The sequence below is a fragment of the Camelus ferus genome, chromosome 11 (genome assembly GCF_009834535.1).
Source record: "Camelus ferus isolate YT-003-E chromosome 11, BCGSAC_Cfer_1.0, whole genome shotgun sequence".
NCBI classification, from domain to species: domain Eukaryota; kingdom Metazoa; phylum Chordata; class Mammalia; order Artiodactyla; family Camelidae; genus Camelus; species Camelus ferus.
Window position 1 is genome coordinate 8,740,894 of NC_045706.1, and position 23,646 is coordinate 8,764,539.

Below are 23,646 nucleotides of genomic sequence, written 5' to 3' on the forward strand. Positions count from 1 at the left end.
AGCAAGATAAGGAGCTTGTGGAATTTGCGACTGGGCACAGGACTCTCCTAATTCTGCAGATGAGTGAACAGGAAGGAGGAGCAGTGGGTGCACAGACCATACTGAAAAGCTCCACTGACAAGCCTTGATTGTGCAGCTTGGGTGAAAAAGCAATGAATGACCTCTGTTATCATCATCAGTGGATCGAGGTCAGTGGGAGGATGAAATAGAGCAGAAACAGCTGAACTGCCAACTAAGAGTTCAAAGGTGGGCAAAATGTTGAGCCAAAGAAGAAGCGTTTGTCTTCTCCAAATGCAATCTCAGAATGAGGAATAGTGTTGCTAAGAGCAGCTTGGCACAGTGCTAGGGTCCTGCTCCATTTAAAAGGTCGTCCATCAAACCAGGGGAAGCCGCTGCTGCCTCCTGGTCTTTAGAAACCCTGGCTGGCCCCATCTGCTCTGATCTCAACTGCAGGTCAACTGTCTTCCTCCCCGAGGGGTCTGCCTGGGCGGAAAATTCCCAGAGATGGACCCAGGCTGGCTCTGCCACGACCCACTTTCTGAGTGATGCAGATAGACAAAAGGCTGGGGTGTCCAGGCCGCTCAGCATGGGGAGACTGGGTAAGAGTGTGAAGGAAAAGCTGGGCTGGTCTAACAAGATAACTCACAGGTCTAGGAATGTGAAGGAGAGGCTGGGCTGGGCTAACAAGATAACTCACAAGTCTAAGTATTGAAATACTGATCTGAGTTCTGCTGGACTAACTTGTAAATCTAAGTTAATTAGTGTTGGTTTGCTGTTTACGTTTTTTTGCTAGCCAGCTGGATTTTCAAAGATACATATCTGGCTTTGGAATGTTGGTTTGCTGCCTCCCCGCCTCCACTTTTGTGATGATAATGCTGCTAAAGCTGTTCCATGCCTATTGGCCAAATACCCCAAGCTTGTACTTTACCCTATAAAACCTCATGCGCACGTCTTGGAGGTGCTCAGAGCTTCGGAGCAGAAGCCCCTCTGAGCCCGCCGGCGTAATATATCTAAGTACTCCAACCCTCCGAGTGGTGCTTGTTTCTTGACTGGCCTGTCGTTTCCATAACAAGAGCACAGGTTCTGGTCTCAGAAGGACTGGAGTGTGACACCTGGCGTAGGATTTACTTGCTGTGTGACCTTAAGTGTGTGAACTAACGCCTCCAAGTTTTATCCCTTCGTCCATAAAATGCAATGATGATAACACCTACTACATGTGTTTCTGGTGCTGATTTTATGAGCTTCTGTATATGATGAAGTGCTTGGCCAAGTCATGGCATACGGTTTAAAAATTAAAAAAAAAAAAAAAAGGAACTGGTGAAGGTGCTGCTCAGGGGCAGCCCTGGACAGGTGTGAGCACCACACACCTCAGCGGCACAGCAGAGAAGCGAAGGGAGAGGTGAAGGCGTCCGGAAAACCACTCTCCCCACCTTGGCACATTTATGCGCGTCCTGGACACGCCCCCCAGCAGGGCCATTGTGGCCACCAGCGCAGAGGCAGCAGGGGGAAGCTGTGTGGCAGGCCAGCTTTTCTGGCTGTGACGTGTACCTCTGTTGCCCAGCTTACGAGAGCACCTCACAGCCATCTCAGACAGAGACAAGGAGCTGGGTCAGCAGAAGAATCCAGCATGAACGGAAGCTGAGCTGCACCAGAAGGAGACAAATACGACCCCCTCTGCAAAGCGAGGGCCTGGTTCAGTTAGGCCAGAGCTCACGTGGTGGAAGGTAATGAGGCTGAGAGGTCTCAAGCAGGGTCGAGGCCTGGCCCTTCTAGCTGCTCCACTATTGAACAGAAAGTTGGAATGAGCTGGCATTCAGAAAGCTGGCAATTCAGAATTCAGAAAAGTGAAAGGTAGGTATTTTCTACCTTCTTGATTAATGAAAAAAGAGAAAAAGCAAAAATGACCAATATAGGGAATCAAAGAAAGATCACCCCTGCAGACCTTACAGACATTAAAAGCAGGATAAGGGAGTATTATGAATGAACTTACGCACGTACATTCTACAGCTTATGTGAAATGGACAAATTTCTTTTAAAGACATAATTTATCAAAGCTCACTCAAGAAGATATTGATAACTTGAATAATCCTACGTACCTATTAAAGAAATTGTATTTATCGTTAAAAATGTTCCCACAGAGAAAATGTCAGGCCCATGTGGCTTCATTGGTGAATTCCACCAAACGGTTAAGAAAGAAGCAACATAACACTTCACAAACTTTCTCTAAAAACAGAAGGGAAACACTGCTCAGCTTACGTTATAAAGTCAGCATCACCCTAATATAAAATCCAAAGATATTATAAGAAAATTATAGACTAATATCCAACATGAACATAGACTAAATGTCCTTAAATTTTTTAACTAACAGAATTTAGCAATATAATAAAAAGGATACCATATCATTACCAGGTGGGGTTTATCCCAGGAAGGGATGAATAAGGTAGGTGTAGCGTCTGAAAGCCTAACAATGTAACTTACTGCAGTAACATACTAAAAAAAGAAAACCCAATCATCTCAACAGATGCAAAAAGAAGAGCTGACATAACTGAATATCCATTCATGATAAAAAAAAAAACAACACTCAGCAAACAGAAAGAGAATATATGCAAGACCTTACACTGAAAGCTGCAAAACACTGCTGAACTGAATTAAAGAAAACCTAAATAAATACTTAGGGGTCAAAAGGCTATTACTAAGCTATCAATTTTCCTAAAATTGCTCTACAGACTCAATATACTCCCAAAGAAAATCCCAGCAGTTTTTGTAGAAATTGATAAGCTATTTCTAAAATTTATGTGAGAAGCAAAGAACCTAGGATATCAAAATAATTCTCAAAAAGAGAAAAATTGAATGACATACTACATGATTTTATTTTAAACAGAAAAATTCTGAAAAACTAAGATTAGAAGAATGTTGAGTCACATTTTACAAAAGACAGATCTTTCTACTTACCTAATAAATATTTATCACTGCTGATTTTTAACATAACAAATGACCCATTAAGAGTAGCCAACATTTGCCAGGTTCCCATCCAAAGACAGTAAATTATTCATCTTTCCTCTTTATGAACTACTAGTCATGCACAAAACTCCACAAATGTTGCTTCCTTGGAACCCATCATCCCTGGAGTTTTACAGATAATACTTCTTAACTACTTTCAACAACTTCTTTATAGGAAGAGAGATATACACACAGTTTGAGAACCACGTGTCCTGGACACGCCCCCCAATAGTGTTAAGTTTCAATAATTATTATCAAAATTGAATAAGAGACACTTCCATTATTCAGTGCTTACTGATAAGAGCCAGGCACTAAGTGAAGTACTTGACACACATTATCACAAGGAAGAAAATTTGTTGCAGTGAAAGTGTAAATCACAATGAGAGGACTATGAATCAAAGGACAGACTTTTATCTGTATTTCTCTCAAAACGTTTCAGGGCGGAGGGTATAGCTCAAGTGGCAGAGCGCATCCCCAGTACCTCCTCTTAAAAAAAATAAAATAAACCTGATTACCCTCCCCGCCCCAAAAAACAAAAACAGAAAAGGTTTAGCACACAATTGCATACGCGCTTTAAATGCATTGAAATGTGTGTTTCTTTCAACTTTATGGCAAAAATGTCAGGTAAAGATTAGATGTGAGGCAGAAGAAGAAAGAAATCTTTCCAGTCCTAAGGCTGTGGTTCTCAAACTCTGCAGCGAGCCACCCCCGAGTGCCACAGCAAACCCACAGGATATTCCAAGTTTTCTGGGGAAACACAGTGCTGCTTGATACCCTGGACTGTCAAGTATCTGGTGGACACCCTGAGAAGAAGCTTTAGGTTGCTCACAGAGTTGAAATCAGATTGCGCTACGTTCTTCTGATGGTCCCATATCTTTGTGGATTTGGATTTCTGGTGGTCACTGTGATTAAAAGCAAGTACCATACAAAAATCAATGCTGAACTGGAAATGGGGTGGTGGGATCCAATCTGGTTCCAAGATTTGAGAGACTGTATGGCAGCCAACAGGCGCACACTGACCACTTGTAAGTAATTGTGGTTATTGAATAATGCAATTAAAATGTCTTTTTTTTTTCCTTTTTTTTTTTTGTCAAATGACTACCGTGTTGGAAGGATGCAAATACTTATTAAGTTGTTGGGACCTAATTACTTGACAAATGAAACAGCCAAATCCTTCTGTTGGCCCAGGTTGGGTGGATGGTGGGGCGTGAAAAATTACTCAGACACCAAGAGTGTCACAAACCATGCAAGTCTGGGAACCTCAGCCTGATGTCTCTCGCGCTCTCTCCAGCAGATAATCCTGACTCCGGCACAGCTGCCACAGTTCGGAGCAGAAGTGCATTTACAGGAAAGGTAAACAAGGCTGCGGCTTAGAGCCCGCATTCGCCCTGCGAGGGCCCTAGCCAAGCATTCGGTGGTCAGAGGCTTCTGGGACAACTGTAGAAGGAAAATATTTAAACTGCAGTGTCTCGTTCCCTCTGTCACACATCTTCTGTCCTGTCCGAGAGGCTGTGGGCATTTGGGAACGTGGCTGAAGGGAAAATAAAACCGAAGGGATCATCTTCTTTGGGTTTAATGATGTATATTCATGTGCTTTGAAGTCACTTCTGCATCTAGTTAAGTTACCTGTCCTGGGACAGAAATGGTTTCCAGGGACACTGCCACTGCCACCCTGCTTGCTCCCCTACCTGAGGCCAGAGGTTACACATATGGACCACACCGATCCATTCTGGAAGTATGTGGGCAGCAGAGAAGTATGCCCGGAAAGACTAAATTACTAATACGAGTAATAATAATAATCATTCTTGTCTCTCCATAGGAAACATTACAAAATATGTCACATGAAAAGCTGATCAAAGAGCCTACAGCCAAAGAGTGGGGGGAGGGAGGAGTATTTTAAAGGTGAAGGTCCACCTGGTAGTTACTAACAACATCATGACATTTTTCTGGGTTGTGTGGAGTTTGTAGTATTTGCCCACTTCATACAATTTTAATTTGTGGCAGTTTGTTTTTTCAATCTAAATAAAGAATCATTTCCATGCCTAAGGTTGCATTCATAATTTTGAATTCTTTTCTTAAAAAGGGTGCCCCGAATCGTACAAGTTTCAGAGCCCATCAAACCTGGATCTGCCAGGGGAAAGGTAGGCGTGCCAATCCCCGCCCAGGTGGTGGGACACCCTCGCGGCTCCCTGACCCTCCAGAGCACATGGCTGGCTCACAGGGTAGAATGGAGACGCCTGAACCAGGCCAGCAGGACACCTGAGCTGCCCCTACAGGACACCAGCTGGGCTGCCAGTCACCGACCAGTCACCATGGCCAGCGTGGGACGGATCCACTTTAGAAGGACCAAGGGAGCCCTCCAGAGCAGCCCCTGCTCCACGTCAGTGCAGGTGCCCCAGACCCAGCTCCAGTCATCCTAGAATTGGATCTGGATGTTCTGCCCCTCGGCTCTGTCCCTTGTCCCTTCTCCATGCTGAGCTGCCACCTGGCGTGGCAACTCGGGTTCACAAACTCAGTGTGTCTGGGAGAGACGGGCTGAGCTGAATCCCCACCCCAGTTCCTTCTAGCAGGATTGGCAGGGCTGGGAAAGGTCACCAGGTTCTTTGTAATTCCAGGGCAACTCCAGTCCTGACTCTGCCCCTCACAGCTGGGTCACTTCAGGCAGTGGCCCTCCCTGTCCAAGCCTCGGTCTCTCTCCTCCTGCAACGTGGAGCTAAGACCTGCTTCTTCTGGGGACTGGGGGTTCTGAGTGAGAGAAGCAGGTAAAGCACTAAACTTCATGCCCATCTTGAGGCCACGAGGTCGCCTGCCAGCTCTCAGCCCTGCGCTCAGCCTCCCAGGTACAATTCAGCCCCTCCGCGAGGCACTGCTCATACTTCTGCAACGTCTCAGAATCCCACCTTTACATTCTAACTCAGGCAGGTCTGGCCTGTTTTCGAAGTCTCCCCCAACAAAATTGCCACTTGGGGTGCGTGAACTTAATGCAGGACCCCATGGCATCCCTGTCTCCTGTCTCCCCCACAAGCCACTCCAGCCCGTAGCTCTGAGTCCCCAGCTCTGCCTCCCAAGACACCTTAATGCACAATCTCCACTCCTGCAAACCTCTTGCCAGGCCTCCAGAAATACCACGCTCCACCCCGCCTCCTTGCATTCACATCTATTTTCCTTCCTGCCTAAAACTCTTATTCCCCTCCCCAGCAGCTGGTCAATCCTACCCAACTTTCAGTCTTGGCGGTAAAGTACTAACACCAGCAAGAATAATAGCATGCATTTACAGAGCATCCCCTGTGCGTCAAGCACAATGCTCAGCACCGAATACATTTTTCTCTAGTTATTCCTGCAAACCTGCAGGGTGGATCCCCCTGTCTACAGAGAGATGAGGAAACTGAGGCTCAGAGAAGTCAAGCACGTTGCTCAAAGCTTCAGAGCTGGGGACCAGGAGAGGCAGGAGGCTGACCCCATCTGTCCGGCTCCTGGGCTGGAGCTCTTTGCTCTGCATCTGCGGCCTCGCTTCCAGGTCCCAGCCCTTTCACCCCAGCCTCCGGCCCCCTGTGGCCCACACAGTTGTGGGAACACACTTCCCACTCCCAAGCCTGAGAACTCAGAGCCAGGATTCAGGATTAACGACCCAACCTTCGCTTCCAGCAAGAACAATCGCGCCTTCCAAATTCTCAACTGAGTCGATAAGTAGAGCTAATTTGGAAAACAGAACGCAGTGTATTCGAGGGAAAAGGGATGAATCCTCCTTTATTCAACGGGAACAGCATGTTCCCCAAATTCAAATCAGCTGCAGGAGCAGATTGATCAAATCACTCGCATTTTAATGCACTGTCCTATATTCAGGACCAGCTAGATGATTTGCAGAGCCCAGTGCAAAAGGAAAATGTGGGGGCTCCTTGTTTCAAAATTATTATGAATTCCAAGATAGTCACAGCAGAGCATTAAACCATGCAGCGTCCTCCTAAGCAAATCCAGCGGGACTGGACAGGTCGCACACCCGTGAAACCGGCCCTACCTGTATTCCAAAGTCATTTGATTTAAAATCCAAAATGCCCATGAAATACTGAGAAGCATCACATTTGCTCAGGACCTGATAGAGATGCTGCCTTAATCTGGTTGAGCCCAGGAGTCAGCCTACAGGGGCGGAGGCAACACTCCAAGAACTGGGAGGCAGGTGCCCATCTCCCATGACCTAGGATGCTGAGCACAGCTCACAGGCCGTGAGGCCAGCCCCCTCAAACCAAAGGCTGCTCCACTTTAAAATAAGGAGGCTCAACCTAGTGGCTTCCAAGGTCCCTCTCAGCTCCACGGAGTTAAGGGAAGAATTCACTTAGGATTTTTAACCTAATTTCTTCAACTTTAAGTGCCAGCAAAGATATTCATATTTTAAAGACTACTAGTCATAGCACAGTCCAGTCCTGACAACTGACAGGATGCTGAGAAAAGGACAATATGGGAAGAAACTCCACCAAAATGATGGCTGGATGCATCCAGGGTCTGCTCACCAAGGGACTATGGCAGGCCGGTCAGGGCAGCCACCCTCCTGCACTTGCCCCAGTCCCCCTGACGCCTCCCGTCCTTTCTGTGGTGTGGGCCTGGGTATAAGTGACAAAGGAAATACAGTTCTTTTGAAGGCAAGGACACAAATGCATTGCACAGAGGAGGCTGGAAATGAAAGCCAATGAAAAACATGTTCCCATTTTCATATGAAGGACCAGGAGAAGTAATTACCCTGAGATGCCAGCTGGGACCCACCACTGCTCTAGATTCAAAGTCTTGCCCAAAAGCCTTGGGAAATTTCTCTTGGCCACCAGCAGACACAGCCAGCCAGTCTCCTACAGGCTCAGAAACTGTAAATAAAGGAACAAACACAGCAGACTCCCAGTGGGGCGCCATGAACACTTTAAATAGCCACTGAGGATGGTTCAGTTGAGTAAGGGTCTGGGACACACTCCTCGGCTGTCATCAGCCACCCTCCCACAGCCCCAACACCCCAAGCAGGAGCTTCTCCCCCCCCCCCCAATATGGGATCCAGTTTCTGGAGCCCCATCCTCCAAGTGCCAGCCTAGATTCAGGCCTAGAATCCAGTGACACCCCAGAACTCTTTGCCATGGGGCTGCAGGCGGAGGCTGTCCTCTTCCTCATCTTTAGGTGGTCCCGGGGTCATGTCCGGACATTTCTTTGTCCTCAGTACGGTCAGATTGATCATAACTACAAGGAGGCTACTGGATGTTAAATAAATCCAGGCCCAAATCCAGAGGGATCCCACCAGGAGGAAATTATCACACTCCAGGCACATCGTCACAAGGGCCCGGGGCCCATGTTCACCCACTCTGTTCTTTTACAGAGAGGCCACGTGGAGCCTGGCAAGGCTGGGGGTGCAGGTGGGGAGGGGACACAGGGATGGATCCAAAGCTTTTCCCTCTACTTCCCCTGTGCCTACTGCCCAGAGCCAAAGGTCCCCACACTTCTGATGGGGCAGGGGTGTACCTGCAGGGAGACAAAGCAGCAGAGAGAAGGAGCGGCTGCAGTCCAAGGCCGGCTGATGCGGGGGCGCCTGCAACAGCCAGCCGCTGGCACCGCGGAAAGAGAAGCCAGAAGACTGAGCTTTCCACTGCCCGCCGGGGCCCCGCCACGCTTCTCCCACACCAGGACCTTTGTGGCAGGCCTGGAGTCTGGCCTCCAGAACCTGGCCAAGCGCGGGCACCCGAGGCCCAGGTGGGACACCTGTCCCAGGTGTGCAGGCGTGTGGCGACAGGCCCAGGAGACAGGCCAGCAGTTAACTAACCTAACACCACACAGCTGGGAGAAGGGCTGGCCCACCGTCAGGGAGAGCACGGGGGATGCTTTTTCACTAAGAAAAGCTCTCTTTGTGAGTCTGCGTGATGAATTTGAGAATTACCTTGAAGGCAGAGGAGAAGTCCAGCCCAGCGGAGGGGAAGAAAGAGCAGCAGGCAGGCTGCGCTGAAAGCAGCCAGGACAGCGGAGAAACACAGTGCTTCCTCCTCTTCCACTGAACTTTGACTACTTTCTCCCTGAGGGTCAGGAGAGGAATCTTTTTAAACAGGTTCCTAATGGGTAATGACGCATGAACTGTAAAGGGGATGGGGCCTCCTTTGGCAAGAGCTGGGGCCTGGGGGAGGAAAGAAAAGCACAACCCAGTGAATGCAGCAAAGATGCCCAGCAAGACTCATTTTCTCCATGTCCGCAGTTTGAGTGACTGCCTTCTGTCTGTCCCACTCCATTGAATTCCAAGGAGACTTGTCAGCCATAGCGGCAACCCAGAGTCTGGCCCAGCGCTGGTCTGGACCATGAAGGCAGCAGAAACAGAAGCGAGACCTTGCACATTCCAGAAAACCAGACCCCCATTCTAATCGGTGCTGCGGCTGCAAATTCCAGGGCAGAGGGGCCCATGCAACTAGGTTTCTCTGAACCCTGCAGAGAAAATGCACTAGCAGGAGAAAGGCATTGCTTGTGGCCAAGGCAGCTGGCTGAAGTCTGAAATCAACCTGAATGTCCCGCACATCACTGGGGCCACTGTCTGCAAATCAAAGGGAGAAAGAGATGGTAAAGACGCAGCTTTGGAGACAAGCTTCCCATGGCCAAAGGCCCTCATCCTTATTTTTCTTTTCTTAATTTTTTTAATTGCAGTATAGTCAGTTTACTATTTTTCTTAAACTGAATTCGCAAGTAGCAACTGTTTTTTGTTTTTTTTTTTCTTTAAGATTCAAAATGGAATGGCGGGCTGCTGCACTCCCTGCCATTTGCACGGAAATAAATAAAATTCAGGAGAGCGAGGTGTGACCCATTTCATCCCTCCTGATGAATAAAGAGGGAAGGCGGCAGAGCCTGGGCGCCCGGCCTCAGTCTCCTGCCCACACTGGCACATCCAAGCGCTGGCAGCCCCTCTTTCCACTGCAGTCTCCCAGACGGCGCAGGGTGGGAAAAGCTCACCCGACGCCAGACCTCAGCCTGCAGAGCCGTCCCCCACATCCATGTGCCCTGAGCAAATGACTGTTTGCAGGGGCTGGGCCAAGGCTGTTGTCGATGGTGCTGCAAAGACTTGGGCAGGTGAAGTGAAGGAAGAGAAAGGGCCACCCAAACAAGTCTAAGACAGCCTGCGGGTGAGGAACGAGCTTGGAGGGGCACCTGGCCAGCTGGCTGTCAGTTACCAGCACGGCCCGGTTCTGCAGCAACCACTTTCCCGGGAAAAGGTGGCTTTTCCAGAACAACGCGTCTATGTTTAAAGGTGCCTGTCTTTGATAATCACTTTTCAGTCTCACTGGCCAAAAAAAAAAGTCCTTGCTTGTAAACCTGTGGTGAATGTGGATTTGGTGGGTACTGTCACCTTTAATCGTCTTTGCTGACCTATTTTATGTATTAGGAGAAAAGTTTCCCATCAATTCCACCCCACAATGTCTTTTTTCGGAAGTCTCCTGGATGGCCGACATGGTGTCTATTATTATCCTTGGGGAAAAGGCTGACTGCTCAGTCCACAAAAACGCTATTAACTCTCCTCTTGATAAGCATCTGGCTCCGGTCATGACCTTCCCAGATTTCTCAGCTGGGTTCTCTTCCTGCGCCAGCTCCTCCTGGCTGTTGTGTCTGAAGGAGCCAGGGCAGTTCAGGCTCCCGAATCGTCCAGCCACAAGCAGCGGGCTGGGAAGTGATGGTTCTGCTTATTAATGCGTCTGGGACAGGCTCCTGAGCTGTCAGCAGCCACCCTCCCACGGCCCCCAGTGGAGGAGGGCGGGCCTGGGGTTTGGGGTAGGAAGTTGGGAAGATGGGGGGGGGGGGCTGTGAATCAAGACCCTCCATCCAGGAAGGGGACCGTTCTTCCTGAGAAGTATCCCCTGCCCATTTGCTTGAGGTGTGAGGAGGAGAATGAGGGGGACTTGTAAAACTGAGACAAAAGTCAGAAGGAATCTTCAGCTCACGTGAGAAGTGAAAAGTGGGCTTTCAGACCCAAGACAAGCCATTTCCCCTCTCTGGGCCTCAGTTACCTCGTCAGTAAGACGAGGGGGTAGGCTAGACCATTGCCGACATCCTTGCCAGCTCCAGAAAAAGTTACATGATCTAATAAATCTGAAAAGTGCATTTCCTGATCTTTTCCTTCCAGCATATAATTCCCATCTGTACAGAATACTCTCATTTTCAAGGCTGGCTTCCTGCATCCCATGCTCCAGTGTCTCCCGATAGAACAAGTCAGGGCCACCTCAGCCACCTAGACTTTCAAAGTGACTTTGGGGGCTGGGATTAGGGTTTCCCCATCAGGAAAAGGAAATAAAATAAAAGCATGGCCTTCCTATGTTCACACAACAGAATATTATTCAGTCATAAAACGAGATGAAGCTCGGATACACGTTGCAACATGAGCACATTATGCTGAGTGAAAGAAGGCCTGTCACAAAGGACCACAAATGCATGATTCCTTTTACATTAAATGTCCAGAAGAGGGAAATCCATACAGACAGAAAGCAGATTACTGGTTGCCTAGGGCAGAAGGGAAGTATGGGGGGGCTGCTAATGGGTACTGGATTACTTTCTGGAGTGATAAAACTGTTCTAGAATTACATAGTGATGATAGATGCACCTCGCTGTAGACAACATAAAAACTCTCAACTGTACACTCTGAAAGGGTGAATTTTATGGCACGTGAATTATATCTCAATAGAAGTGCATTAAAAAAGAAAAAAGGGATCACTGTTTCTTTTTACTTCTTTAATGTAGCTACTAGAAAATTGTATTTTATACATGTGGCTCACGTTATATTTTGGTCTACATTATATTTTGGTCTATGTGTAAACAAACATTTGAATAAACATATTGTTCACTTTTCCAAACAAACACGGTCTGGCCTCCTCCTGCATCCTGGACAGAGCTGGCAGCCGGGAGGCTCAGGGCACAGAGCCCTGGGCTGGGCGGCCAGGGACTCAGAGTTTCTGACACAGCCGGGCTTGTGACCTCAGGCCTTCACGTCCCCTGGCTGGTCCTGGTCCATCGCCGAAAACACAAGTTTTGGATCAGCTGACCTGACAACCACACAATCCCCTTTCGGTCAGTCTGTAATCACAGCTCCATTCACAAGCAAAACCAAATTTTAAAAGTTCTCATTCTACCTCAAATGCTGCTTATCTTTTAAAATCAGTCAACCTGGGAATAAAAGTCACTTAAAGACAGACCACGTAATTTACTGACTGAGCAGAGCGGCTGGTACCGCCCTATTCCATTTATCCTGAAGGATCTCTTTTGGGAGAATTTCTTCTTGGCTGCCCCAGCTTCCACTGATTTAGGAGGTTGATAATTCTATAGCTGAGAGCAATGAATATGGGTCCAACCCCCTAGAAAATAATTTGGCAACATACACCAAAGGACATAGAAAGTCCTCACCCTTCCATCCAGCCACTGCACTTCTTAGGATCTATCCCAAAAGAACCACCCTAGTACAGAAATAACCATGAACATGAAAACGTTTGTTTCTGTATTGTCTACAATAGCAACCAGGGCCCAAATGGACACAAAGAGGGACTAGTAAACCAAAGCATGGTGCTGCTCGGGACAGAAGTGATGAAGCTGCTGGAATGATGGGGGAATCCTGCATCTTTTGTCTTCTTTCATTTTCAACGTAACAAGTTCTCTTTATAACTTTTTTAAAAAACTGGTACAGTGCAATATGCCATCAAATGTATGAATGCATTTCTCATGATATCGGAACAGTACGGTGAAAAGTTAAAAAGAGCCTTTATGCTAAGAGAGGAAAATCTTGGTACAGTCATCCCAAAGAAAATCTAACCACAGCTTAAAAGACATTGAAGCGTCTTAGCGCTGACTTATCTGGCACATTTACCAGGCTGTTTATACTGATTTCTTTTCCTTTTAGCAAGAGCACTGTAATTTTGGTTCAAGGGCATTAATATGTGCTTATAACTCTTGAGATGAGAAGTCAGTCATTACATAGATAGCTTTTTGGTCATTTTCCAACCCAAAGAGGGGATTTTTGGGGTGAGGGGTGGGAGGAGTTTTCTTCAGCATCATTGTTTAGTGGGAGACTAAGTGGAAGCACCCAGTTTCTCTGCCTCCTGGGAAAATCATGTGCATGGACCCTAGCCTGTCCCAAATACCCACCAGCTCCAGCAGAAAGGTGCAGCTGAGGTGGGCAGGGCTCCAAGGCTCTGCCTTGGGCCTCAGGATGGAGTCCACACTGGCCAACAACCCTGCCTCCCTCCCCGATGAGCTAAGCAGCTTGTGAGAGTCATATTCCCTTTGGATGCCTCTCTCTAAAGTGACGGGTTGGGCCATGGGAACTGCGAGAACCTTCCGCACTTAGATTTTGTGCTCTGGGATTCTGTCCATAAGCCAACTGGTGGCTTCGGCCAGTCAAGAGCATCTCTGCAGGGAAGGAGGTGTCTCTGTCCATCAGATCCCAGAAAACATGAAAACGGGGAGTTGATGTGGTTAGAGGCAGGCTGTGGAAGGCAAGAGCACAGTGATGCTTTTCAGAGGACGGAGGACTGTATGGGTGGCCAGCGGTGGGCACTCCAAGAGAAGAGACCTGGACGACAGTACTACAGAACCCCACAGACGGGAAGATGTCAGAGCACATGGGGCCCTTCTAGGTGGTCCCGGGTTCTTGCCCTTCCTCCTGTACCTTCTGTGCTATGACCAGACTTTTCCTCCTGGGTGTTTGCCAGTGAGGGCTGAACCATACTGAGCTACATTTTTCAGAGCCAAAAATGTCAAACTGGTGGAGAAATGTCAAACTAGGATCTAAGAAACCTCAACTCGGGCCATTTCTTGACCAACAAATGTTCAATAGGAACTCAGCCTGAGGAGCTCAGAATACAGACTACGGCTTCCCCGATAAGGAGCATGTGTTCTCTAGGATGTAGGCACAAGAGATGGTTGTGTGCCCTGTATAATATTTGGATGCTAGTGTTTTGAGCCAAAGCATTCTGCCATGGGAGATGATGGTAGTGAGCTCTGCTTTTGGCTTCCCTGAAACAGAAGGTCAGTGCTTGACAAGTCCAGAGGTGACCCAGGTCTTGGCACCCAGGAAGCATATTATTTTCTCCATATTTCTGGATCCCGTGTTTGGTGCTGGTTCTCCCGGGAGTCCTGGAAGAGTCTGGCATTGCCAATTCGAGGTCCTAATTCCTTGCAACCTCAGTGCTCCAGCACCGGAAGTTGACAAAGCACCTTCACACTCATTATCTCATCTGACCCTCACAGTGTCCTTCTGAGGTCTCCTTGGCAGCACTGTTATCCCCTCGTTGTAGATGAGGAAACGGAGGCCAAAGGGAGTTGGCAACTAAAAGGTCCAAGATGAGGCTAGAACACTCAGAGGCCATAAAGGAGACAGCAGTTCAGAGCTTCAGAAGAGACTCCAGAAACTTCAACATTCATCTTCCAGGAATGGACAGACCAAGCAGGGAGACGATCAGTAAGGACACAGTTGACCCGAAAAGCATTATCAATCCCCAAGACCTAACTGAGGCTTATGGAACACTCCACACGACAAGAGGAGAAGAGGCTGCTGTTCATATGGGACGCTCAGCAAGAGAGACCGCATTCTTGACCCGAAAACACATCCTAACAAATTTAAAAGAACAGAAATCATACAAAGTCTGTTCTCAGACTGCAATGAAACTGAACTAGAAATAACAGAGGAGAGCTGGGAAAGCCCCAAGACTCTGGAGATTAAACAACACGCTTCCAAGTAACACTTGAGTCAAAGAAGTCTTGAGGGCAGCTGGGGGTGAGGCCAACTTGGGCTCAGATCCTGACTCTGTGTCGTCCTCCCAGGTCGCCTTGGACAATTATCGGTCACTGCTTGGAGCCTCACCTATTTCCTCTACTAGAGGACGAGATAACGCTCCTCCCTCCCTGGGTGGCGATGAGGGAAGCACAAGGTTGGCCCGTAACACAATGAGCACACACCCAACCCCCTGAACACACCCAGCGGTGGTAGCTTTCACGTCCCTGTTCTGCCCAGTGCTGTTCCCCACCAGCCGGCTGTGCTGGAGAACCCCGTCCCCTATCTTACCACTCCCCGACCCCATACCAGCTCACTCTGCCAGAGAAAAAGAAAAGCAGATGTGACCCTGAATGCTGAGCCTTCTCTCCTCTGTACCAGTTGGCAGCCATCTGTCTGGGCAACCCCAACTGGCAGAAGAAGCCTCTGTGTCCATCCATCCCCACCAAGCGGTGACTGCCACTTGGAATACTGGCACCAAAGAGAGGGCTCTCCTAGTCATGGGGTGTGAGATGACTCAACTGTTGGATGATCCAGTAAAATCTCACCCGAGACTATGTGAAAGGGAACTCTACTGCAAATCTCGCCAAACTCTGAGGAAAAAAAAACAAAACACCCAGCTCATCATGCAGACAGGCCTACTGTCTTCTTCTCAAGATCTGATTGCACAACTAATGAAAAAGATGTTTCCTGAAGTTTGAAAATGTTGCACAAGGCTCTGACTCATTAAGACAGGGCTTATTCAAATTTGAAAATTATCAAAAATTCCAGCCACTACAATATGCCTTCCAAAACCATCATGTGCCCGAGGAGACATGATTATCTCCTGGTGAGGGACCAGCTGCTGTCACGTGATGCTGTGGAGGACTGTTTTTATGGAATGCGCTGACTTCACACTTTGTCCTAGGAATCTAAAATAATAGGTTATCTGTAGACTCCCAAATTTTTTTTTCCTTAAGATGTGACAAATCTTTCCTCGTGAAGAAGTCCCAAAGCATGGAAACCAAACAAAGCATCATTCAAGAAGGTCCTGGGGCTTCTATATCCCGCTGTCTCTGGAGCATCACCAACTCAAGAGTGACATTTGTAAAATCCCAGGGATTCCAGACACGCAGCTCTTCATTCAAGAGAAGTCACACATGCCTCAGACGAACCAGACAACAACTGGGGGTTTCAGCAGGTGACAGCCAAGGTGGTATCTGACTCCCTCTGCCCAGAGAAACTTTTCTAACGTATTCACTGGCAAATTCCAAGGCAGCCTCCAGCACACAGGTCCCACATCACCCTCCTTCTCTGTGATGCCGTCTTTAAGCCACCTGCCCACCTTATCCGCAGGGAGACATCCTCACTGCACTTCTCCACTGAGCTGACTCCTTGTTAGATGTCTTGATGATGGGGATGGTGATGGTAAATGTTATTACAGCTAATATTGACCCAGTTCTAGTAATGCACTGGGCACAGCTCTAAGCACCAAAAACATATAATTGAGTGCTTCCATCTTTCAACAATCCTGGGACATGCGTATGCGATGTATGTATTTTTATTATTTTACTGATGAGGAAACAAGAGACTTGGAGAGTTCGTCACATACAAGTCACACATTTAGAAAGTGGTGCTCTGACTCCTTAAGCCAGGTATGATATGACCTATTACGAACTCCTTGAGATCATAGGCTACACAGCTTTACTCACCTGTAATTCCCTATACTTGGACCTTCTGAGTACACAGTAGGTGCTCAATAAATGCTCTGAATGAATTAAGAAATAGCACTCATGTCACTAATTCTGAAACCTGGACTCAGCAACCTTCCAGCAGCAACAGACATGTGTCTTCGCTGCCACTCATTTCTGTCCTTCAGCGAGTTGTCCATTGGTACCTGTCGGTGGCTCTAGTCACATGTCACCCAGTAGCACTGGGCCACACCAACTTCCCGGCCATTTCTGGGAGCCTTCTGGAAAAGCATCTGGAATGACTGTATGTCTCAGTTTCTCAGTAGAGATGGGGAAGGAAGGATAAAGGGCTCGGGGAGGATTCTCTCCCCAGAGGACCCATGCAGCCTGGCCTCAGAGCCCCCAGGTCAGCAAGGGGCACCAGGTTCAACAGAGCTTATACCTTGGGGCTGGGCATGTCACCACGGTGGCCATCCAGGGGCTTTCAGCAGCCAGCACAAAGTTGCAGTGCAAGGTCACCAGGCCCAAGATGGGCCAAAGGCATTCAACACCAACCTTGGCTTGAATCATCAATAATTTGAGAAAAAGAAAGAACGCTTAAAGACGCCAGCCCAGGCTCTAAAACACTGATGAGGTTACCACAATTCTTCAGAGACTCATTTTCCTACAAGAATCACACACCATTCCAGCTAGAAGAGCCCTCGGAGAGATGTGGTCCAATCCCCTCATTGCCAAGGCTCTGAGAGGTCAGGGGCTGGTCACCTGGCCAGGTAACAGCCTAGGAAGGGTCAGGGCCAGTCTCCGCCTGCCGCCCCCTCCACCCCTTCCAAGGAACCCTCACCCACTGCCAAGCTTGATTTCTTCTTCAAATTAAGCCTGACCAGAGCTATTCACTTGAAATATAAGCTCATGGAAAGTCTGATTTCTCAATCCAAGGCATCAAACTGCGTCCAGGAGCACACAACGGCAAACGGACTCAGGATCCAGCCCCGCAGTCCCGAGGCTGTCGGGCGTCTGACCGCAGTTAGCTCATGGTCCCAGCCATAATCTCTTACTGAATGCAGTTATTTTAAGCGCTAATGCAACCTATTTACAGCCCTTCTGGATGGAATGAAGTTACTCAAACGCTTGGCTTCTATACTCTTGGCTTACTAATTTTATAAAACCTCAATATTTTAACTCTTTAGCAAAACCAACAGAGAATAAAAGACGATAATCAACCAGAGTGAGCCAAGCCTTATAAACTGTTCAGAAGACATCTAAGCCAGTGGTGGTTCTGCATCAGGAAGGCGTGACCGGCCTCCACCTTCAGAAGCCCTCCCTCATCAGGCCTGGCATGAGACCAGGATGGGGAGTTCCTGGGCTTGGAGACCTCGGGACTGCGGGCTGCTGCTTGAGGGGGGCTTTCCCGGAGTGAGTGCTAGGAGAAACGGACTAGACTCCTGACGTTTGGAGAGCTTTTTTCAGGCTCCCTTCCTGGCTTCCTGTCCATTTTTAGCAGAGATCTGCAAGGCTGCCCATTCTGGCTGGTCTGTTGCAATGTCTGGGAGTCCAGAGAGACCTTTCTCTCCCCAAGAGCAGAGGCTTGGGGCCTGGAGCTCTGGTCTGCAAGCATCTTTATCACAGCCCCTTCTGCTTTTTTGCTTTCCTTCATCAAAGGCTGCCTTGAAGGCAACTGGGGGCCACAGTGTCCTCCAGCCCCCGCACTGGTGGAGAGAGAGCTGTGTCGTGTCCTACGTTTCATCTCAAGGCCACGGCCATCTGGAGCACTGTTTATTTCAGCTATTAGCTTCAGCTTAGCTGGGGTTGGCTTATAATCTCAGTTTCTCTGTCAACAGCACAGCATGGTGATTATGAATGGGCTGTGGACCAGATGCATGGGTTCAAGTCCTGGGCGAGGTGCTGCTCTGGGACTCTCTCTCCCAGCTATAACACAGGAAGGACTGCAGGACACCCTCCCAGGGTGGTGAGAAGAATCAAATGGGTTAACACGTACCTGGCACATAACAAGCACAAAATGTATGTAACCCTCACTATCAGACTATTATTAATTGCAATTTCTTTCTTTTTTGTAGTCCCCTGACTGGTATGTAATTTTTGCATTAAACTAATCCAAACTGCTCCTGGTGGCAGATGACAGCTTTGTTCTGTGGTATAACCATCTACTTTCTCATCCAAACCCTGACAGCAGTGTTGATTTCTGAAATAAATGATTTGCCGGCACATTTCCAGCACCATGATTAGAGGCTCTCTCTGAAGTCTTTGTTAAACAGCTTATAGATAAAAGGGCTTTCCTTTGGATGGTGACACATTTGCCATCCAACGATCCACTGTGGCTCCCGGGTGCCCCTTGCCAGCATTTCCTCCCTCCTGTCCGCCTGGCTCTCTGCTCCAGACAAACCCTCCTCATGATCCTGTGAGTCGTGGAGCCGCTCCTGTCTGGGGAGCTCCTTCTCCACATCCTCGCTCCAACTCCAGGCTTCTAGTCCAACAGCACCTCCTCCGTAAGGCCCCCCATGTCCACTCCAGCTAAAACAGCACTCCTGCCAAGCCTCTCAGCCAGAGCCGGCGGCCAATTCACCGCATTTAACAATGACGTCAGGTGACCTGCTCGTGGGCAGGGCTTCCACTGAATGAAGTCTTGGCTCCCAGGCTCCTGTCCTCAGAGGTACCTCCGGGAAGTCAAGGGCGGGTGGAGTGTTCGATGAGGGGAGAAGGGCAGCAAAAGCGAAGCTTTCCATTGAAGAAAGACTGGATGGCCGTGTATCTCCAGCACCTCTTGTTTCTCCATTCATTCACTTATTCATTCATCATCCACCCACCTATCTGCCAGGTGCCCCAATGTGCCAGGCAGACACACACAAGCAGTGCCAGGCGCACTGCAGTGCTCAGTAAATATTTGCAGGAAGAAAGAGGGACAGAGGAACATGGCTTTGCACCCTGTCTGTCTCTCCGGCATTTCTAGACCGCCAAGCTTATCCTTCCATGGCTGTCCCCACACTGGCTCTCCCAGGAGCCTGCCGCAGGCCTGATGGCCAGTGGGAGAGGACCTGTTTCCCTTCACATGGTGACTATTAACAACTCTGCCAACTCCAAGGCCTGCTAAGTGACTCCACCTCACTGGCAATAAATTAGGTGTTTGGATAGTGCCAGTTACTCCAGACCCCGCGCAGCGAGACTCCAAACAGTAACAGCTGGCTTGTTTTTGACATAAGCGTACAATGTGCTTTTTTAAAGTCATCACCTCACACCCAGACTATTGCACTAGCCCTAACTCCGCGCCCTGGTACATTCTGCATTCCACCACTAGGCTGGTCCTATCCAGGAATTTTTTTTTTTTTTTTTTTGAGCTGCCCTGGTTCAAGAACATCTGAGTACGCGTAGCACAGGCCAGCCTCTTCGGCCCCGGTACTCTGTGCCAACAGCCGGGTCACTCTGGATGCCTTCCCCAATCATTCCCAGCCACACCAATCTATTCACCACCTCCCAAACAAGACTTTGCTCAGCCTTCTCCCCAGGCCACCTGGGATGCACTTCCTGCCCTCCCCGCCCCTTCCCCCCCAGAAACTTCCTTTACCCTGCCTGACCTCTCTTCCCCAGCCTTGAGTTAAGCACTGGGTTGCTTTTGAGTATGACTGTCTGGAGGTTCAAATTCCAGCTGAGTGGCCTTGGGCAAGCAGTTCCCCCACCCTTAAGTGAGAATGACAGCAGGGGCTCCCTCCTCGCCAGGTGGTGAACGCGAAGTGGGGTCACACCTGTAACACACCTGGCGCACGGACTCAGCACGTGTTTTCATGCCCATACCTCAGACGCTGCAGGGTCCCTTCTCTCCAGCATAACTCTCCTCCACCCTCTAGTCTGTTTCCTGAGGGCGGAGGCTGGCTCTCTGCTCCCCTGCTGCTGGAATACACCATCTCTGTCACCTACCCCATTCTAGCACCTTCCTCTCTGTGTCAGTCAAACTGTGCAGGCCCTACGGCCGCATTATTTTCCTACAAAGAAAACCTAGACCAGCCCCTCACGCTGGGCTCCCCGCTTTCCCTTTCCATGCACTGGCCACGGTGAGGAGGCAGCGTGTGGCTGCAGCCAAGTGCACTGCCAAGCAGGGCTGGCCCGTCCCTTCCCCGCTGGATTGGCCAACGCTGAGCTCCGTATTGTTTTTCCACATGGTCTCTCTGACTGGAGAGCAGAAGCATCTCTCCGGAAGGTCCCGCGAGAGAGTTAGACGATCGCTCCACCCTTCGCCCCATCACCACCACCTCCCCCGCCAAGACCGGGCTTGCTGATAGAGAAAAGATGCGTAAAGAGGGAAAGATGTACACTTCTTCCTCATCCCTAACCCTCCCTCCCCAACCCCTGCCTCTGCATTTTTCGTGATCCATTGCCACGTTCAGCTAATTCAAAAGGAGTCACTTTCATTTTTGTAGAGTTGGCTCAAAACGGGAAGCAAAGCAGTCAGCGACGCCGCTATAATGCCCGCGGTAGTAAACCGGTGCCTGCCCAGGGGGTCACCTGGGGAAACTGGGGAGCTGGACGGGCAGTACTGTTACTCTTAAATAAAAAGTTAAAGTTTTCAGTGACAGGATAAGTAATTTTTAAAAAATGAATGCATGCTTAATTTTAAAGGGGGGAGGGGCGCAGATACAGAGAAGGAAGGGAAAGCCCCAGAAATTAGTCCTTGTCCCAACGCCTCGGGCTCGCTCAGTCCAAGGCACCTTTCCCAGCCCCTAACTTCTCTACTCTCTTTATGCCTACATTCCTGTCTTGTTTGTCCCCCGGGCCCTGATGCAGTGTGGCCCCCCGCGGGGCACCCAGCAGCCAGCCATTGAGCGGGATGTCCCGTCACCCGGGCTCCGGGCTTAGGGACAGAGCGCGGCCAGGACCCGCCGCGCGCGGAACCGACCCTGGGCTAGGTGCAAAGCTCGGTTCCGAGGAAGCCAGCGGAACGCTGCCACCCCGGGGCCAATGCCCGCCTCTCCCAGCCAGTGGGTACTCGGAACACCCCTCAACACTTCGCTGTCCGTCGGCCAGCCCGTCAGTCCCGCGGGGGCGGGTCGGGGACGGGGCAGGGAGACCCGGGAGCTCCCGGAGTGCAGGTACCTTGGCCGCAGGCGCCGCGCTGCAGGACGATGACCGGCGGCTGGTGCAGACTCTCGGAGCGGCGGCTGGCGGCGCGCAGCTGGCACAGGTTGCCGTAGGTTTTGGCGTCGCTGCCGCACACCGGCTCGCTGCTGGCGCACACGCAGAGGCCGGCCTGCGCGCGCCGCCGCACCGTGGCCGAGGCCGGCACCCCGAAGGGCACCACGCACTGCAGCCCCTCGCCGCACGGACCCTCCTGCAGACCGCACTCGGCCCCCTCCGGCGCGCCGCACACCTCGCAGCAGCCGCACGCGTCGCGGACGCGGCCGCCCTCGCAGTGTCCCGGCGGCGGGGCGCAGCGCGAGGGCTCGCAGCGCTCCGGACACCCGGCGGCGCCGGGCGCCGAGCGGCCGGACCGAGGAGGCAGCGCGGAGCCGGGCGCCGCGAGCAGCAGCAGCAGCAGCGGGAGGAACGAGGCGCGCGGGGGCTGCATGGCGGCTCCGACGGCAGCGGCGGCGGCGGGCTGGGCGAGGGCCTGAGAGCAGCGCCGGGGAGAGCGCGGGAGGGACTCGGAGCGAGCGGGTGCGAGTGCGCGCGGCCGCGCGGCCCAGCCCATTGGCCTCGCGGCGGTGACGAGCCGCCTTGGGGACGGGCACGGCGCCCGGGAGGGGGGCCGGCCGGATGGCGGGAGGGCGGGCGGGCTGCTGGACCGGGGACCGCCCGCGGCGGGGGCAGGGCGGGCACGCCTGGGCACGGCGCGGCTCGTGGGCGCGGGCGGGGCGGCGCGCGGGTGGGTCAGCCGGCTCTCTGGGCTCGGTTTCCCGGTCTACGCTTCCCACGTAGCCTCCTTTCGCGGTTTCCCTCCCCGCGACTCGCGACCTTAAAATGAAAAAGAGGCTCTACACAGGGGAACCGGCGGCGGCCCCGCGCGCGAGCGCCCGGGAAAGTTCCCGCAAAGTGCCGAGTTGGGGTCCCGCCCCGGCCGCGGGAGGGGCCGTGGCCCAGACCCCGGGCGGCGGTGACACCGCTCGCCCCGGTCACGCGCTCCAGAGGAGGAGGACGAGCACCTCTCTGGAACTGACCCCAGTGCGCGGCACGCGAGACCGTGACCGTGGACCCTGTGCAGCTGTACAAAGAAGGCGGGGCCCGTGGACCTGGCAGAAAGCCAGCGCCCAAACCCACCGTTAAGTGAAAGAAAGAGAAGAGCAGAAGTAATTAGAATATAATCTTCAGAATGAGATTCTTTTGAAAAGTTGTTATGGGTGGGATGCGTGCTTGTACATGTACGGAACAGCTCCGGAAGGAAACGCGAGAAGCTGATAATGCGCGGAGTCGGCGGGGGATTCTTGGGTGGGAGAGGGGCGTTGTAGTGTTTGAGTTTTTCACCACGTGCATGATTATCTCAATACATTGTTGTTATTAAATGGAAGAGTTCGCCTTTGATCTTGCACTTGAGAGACCTCAGTGCATCATTTGGAACAGATGCCAGTCTCGGCGTCCCCAGGAGGAGCAGTGGCGACCCTGGAGATGGGTCCCCATGCCCAGGCTGTGCCAGGCCGGTGGCGGCCTCCAAACCAACACCGAGCAGACGGGCAAAGCTTGCGCCGGAGGACCCAGAAAGAGGCGGGCTCGCGCAGCCTTGGGCCAGGCCGGGCAGAGGCTCCCAAGGGCGAGTGGGTACAATTGGGCTGAGACGGCCGCCCTTGGTGGGGAGGGGCGCTAGACGCTTAGTGACTTTTCACCATTCTTCTGTATTTGCGCACGTGGTACTTTTCCAACAAAAACAGTATAAAAGTAAAATCCAAATATGTATAACCCTCCCCCCCTCAGAGCACCTCCCAATGTGAGGTAAGTTAGCATCCAGGGTCCAGAGGCATCCCTGGGACCAAGATCCCTGAAGAAGGAGGTCCAGCAGCCTGGGGCATGACAAAGACGTTGGGGTCCCCAATCGGGATCCCTAGACCCCATGGCAGTACTTCCTAAAGCCAGAACCTCATCCTTGTGGGAAGTGAGGCCTTCATCCACAATTCACTTAGCCAGATACTGATGAGGGCAATACCTCTGCTGATGAGAGGCTCTGAGTGCCTGGCTAGCTGTGATCGCCCCAAAAGGGGGTGGACTGGGTGAAGGGAATAATTAGCAAAG

The 23,646-nt window shown here is 50.8% G+C and overlaps 1 protein-coding gene across 2 annotated transcripts in view; it reads right to left on the bottom strand.

The window, feature by feature from the left end:
- Nucleotides 1-22,139, bottom strand: part of HTRA1 (HtrA serine peptidase 1) — a 49,553-nt gene extending 27,414 nt beyond the window's left edge. The window contains exon 1 of one of the 2 annotated variants that reach the window (XM_032490728.1): nucleotides 21,523-22,139. In XM_032490728.1, the coding sequence (XP_032346619.1) occupies nucleotides 21,523-22,117 (595 nt within the window). In that variant the 5' untranslated portion in view covers nucleotides 22,118-22,139. The remainder of the gene's footprint in view (nucleotides 1-21,522) is intronic. The other variant, XM_032490729.1, reaches the window with a different exon arrangement.
- Nucleotides 22,140-23,646: the final 1,507 nt, after the last annotated feature.